At 70.7% G+C, this 673-nt stretch overlaps 1 protein-coding gene across 1 annotated transcript in view; it reads left to right on the forward strand.

Annotated features, from left to right (window-relative positions):
* Positions 1-673, forward strand: part of HPS1 (HPS1 biogenesis of lysosomal organelles complex 3 subunit 1) — a gene marked incomplete at its 5' end in the record, with an annotated part of 7,279 nt that overhangs the window by 2,736 nt on the left and 3,870 nt on the right. Inside the window, 3 exons of the mRNA XM_035899227.1 lie at positions 61-198; positions 271-413; positions 641-668. Of these exons, the coding sequence (XP_035755120.1) occupies positions 61-198; positions 271-413; positions 641-668 (309 nt within the window). The remainder of the gene's footprint in view (positions 1-60; positions 199-270; positions 414-640; positions 669-673) is intronic.

The following is a 673-nucleotide window of genomic DNA, read 5'->3' on the forward strand; positions in this document are numbered from 1 at the left end:
GGGTGCGGGGAGGGGGTGCGCGGTCGTGCGTGGGCGCTAACCCGGGGGCGTGTGCCCCAGGGCCCGGCGCTGGAGGACAGCCTCAACACCCTCTTCGCCCCCCTCATCATCTCCTGCGCGGCGCTGCTGGAGAAGCTGGCCGACACCTACACCTGCTTCGTGACCGAGGGCGGGCGGCACCTCCACGTCCTGCACATGGTAGGGCCGGCACCGGCACCGGGGACCGGGGCGCCCCGGCTGGCCCCCACCTGACCCCGCTGCCAATTGCAGTTTGGGGACTGCCTGTACATCGCGGTAAACGGTGACGGGACGGAGAGCGAGGACGACCTGCGCCGGACGCTGTTCGTGCTGCGGCGCTTGGTGGAGGTTCACTGTGGCCTCGTCACGCTCGACTCCCACCTCATCCGCAAGGAGTGAGTGGGCATCGCCGGCTGGCACGGGCTGGCACACCGGGGTGCCGGGGCAGCTGCCAAGCGGTGCCTTCATGCAGCCCTGGGGGGTGGGAGTGGGTGTCTCCAAGCTGGGACACCCCCCTTGCAGCAGGACCCCCTGCCTGCTGAGCTGCAGCTGGGTTTGGGGGTGCCTGTTCCCCCAGGGAGGTGACAGCTGGCTCTCAGCTCACGCTCTGTGGCCATTGCAGGTTGCGGCCGGCCGCTTCGGAGCAGCGGGCGCG

The sequence above is a fragment of the Egretta garzetta genome, unplaced genomic scaffold (assembly GCF_000687185.1).
Source record: "Egretta garzetta isolate BGI_Z169 unplaced genomic scaffold, ASM68718v1 scaffold998, whole genome shotgun sequence".
Lineage (NCBI taxonomy): Eukaryota > Metazoa > Chordata > Aves > Pelecaniformes > Ardeidae > Egretta > Egretta garzetta.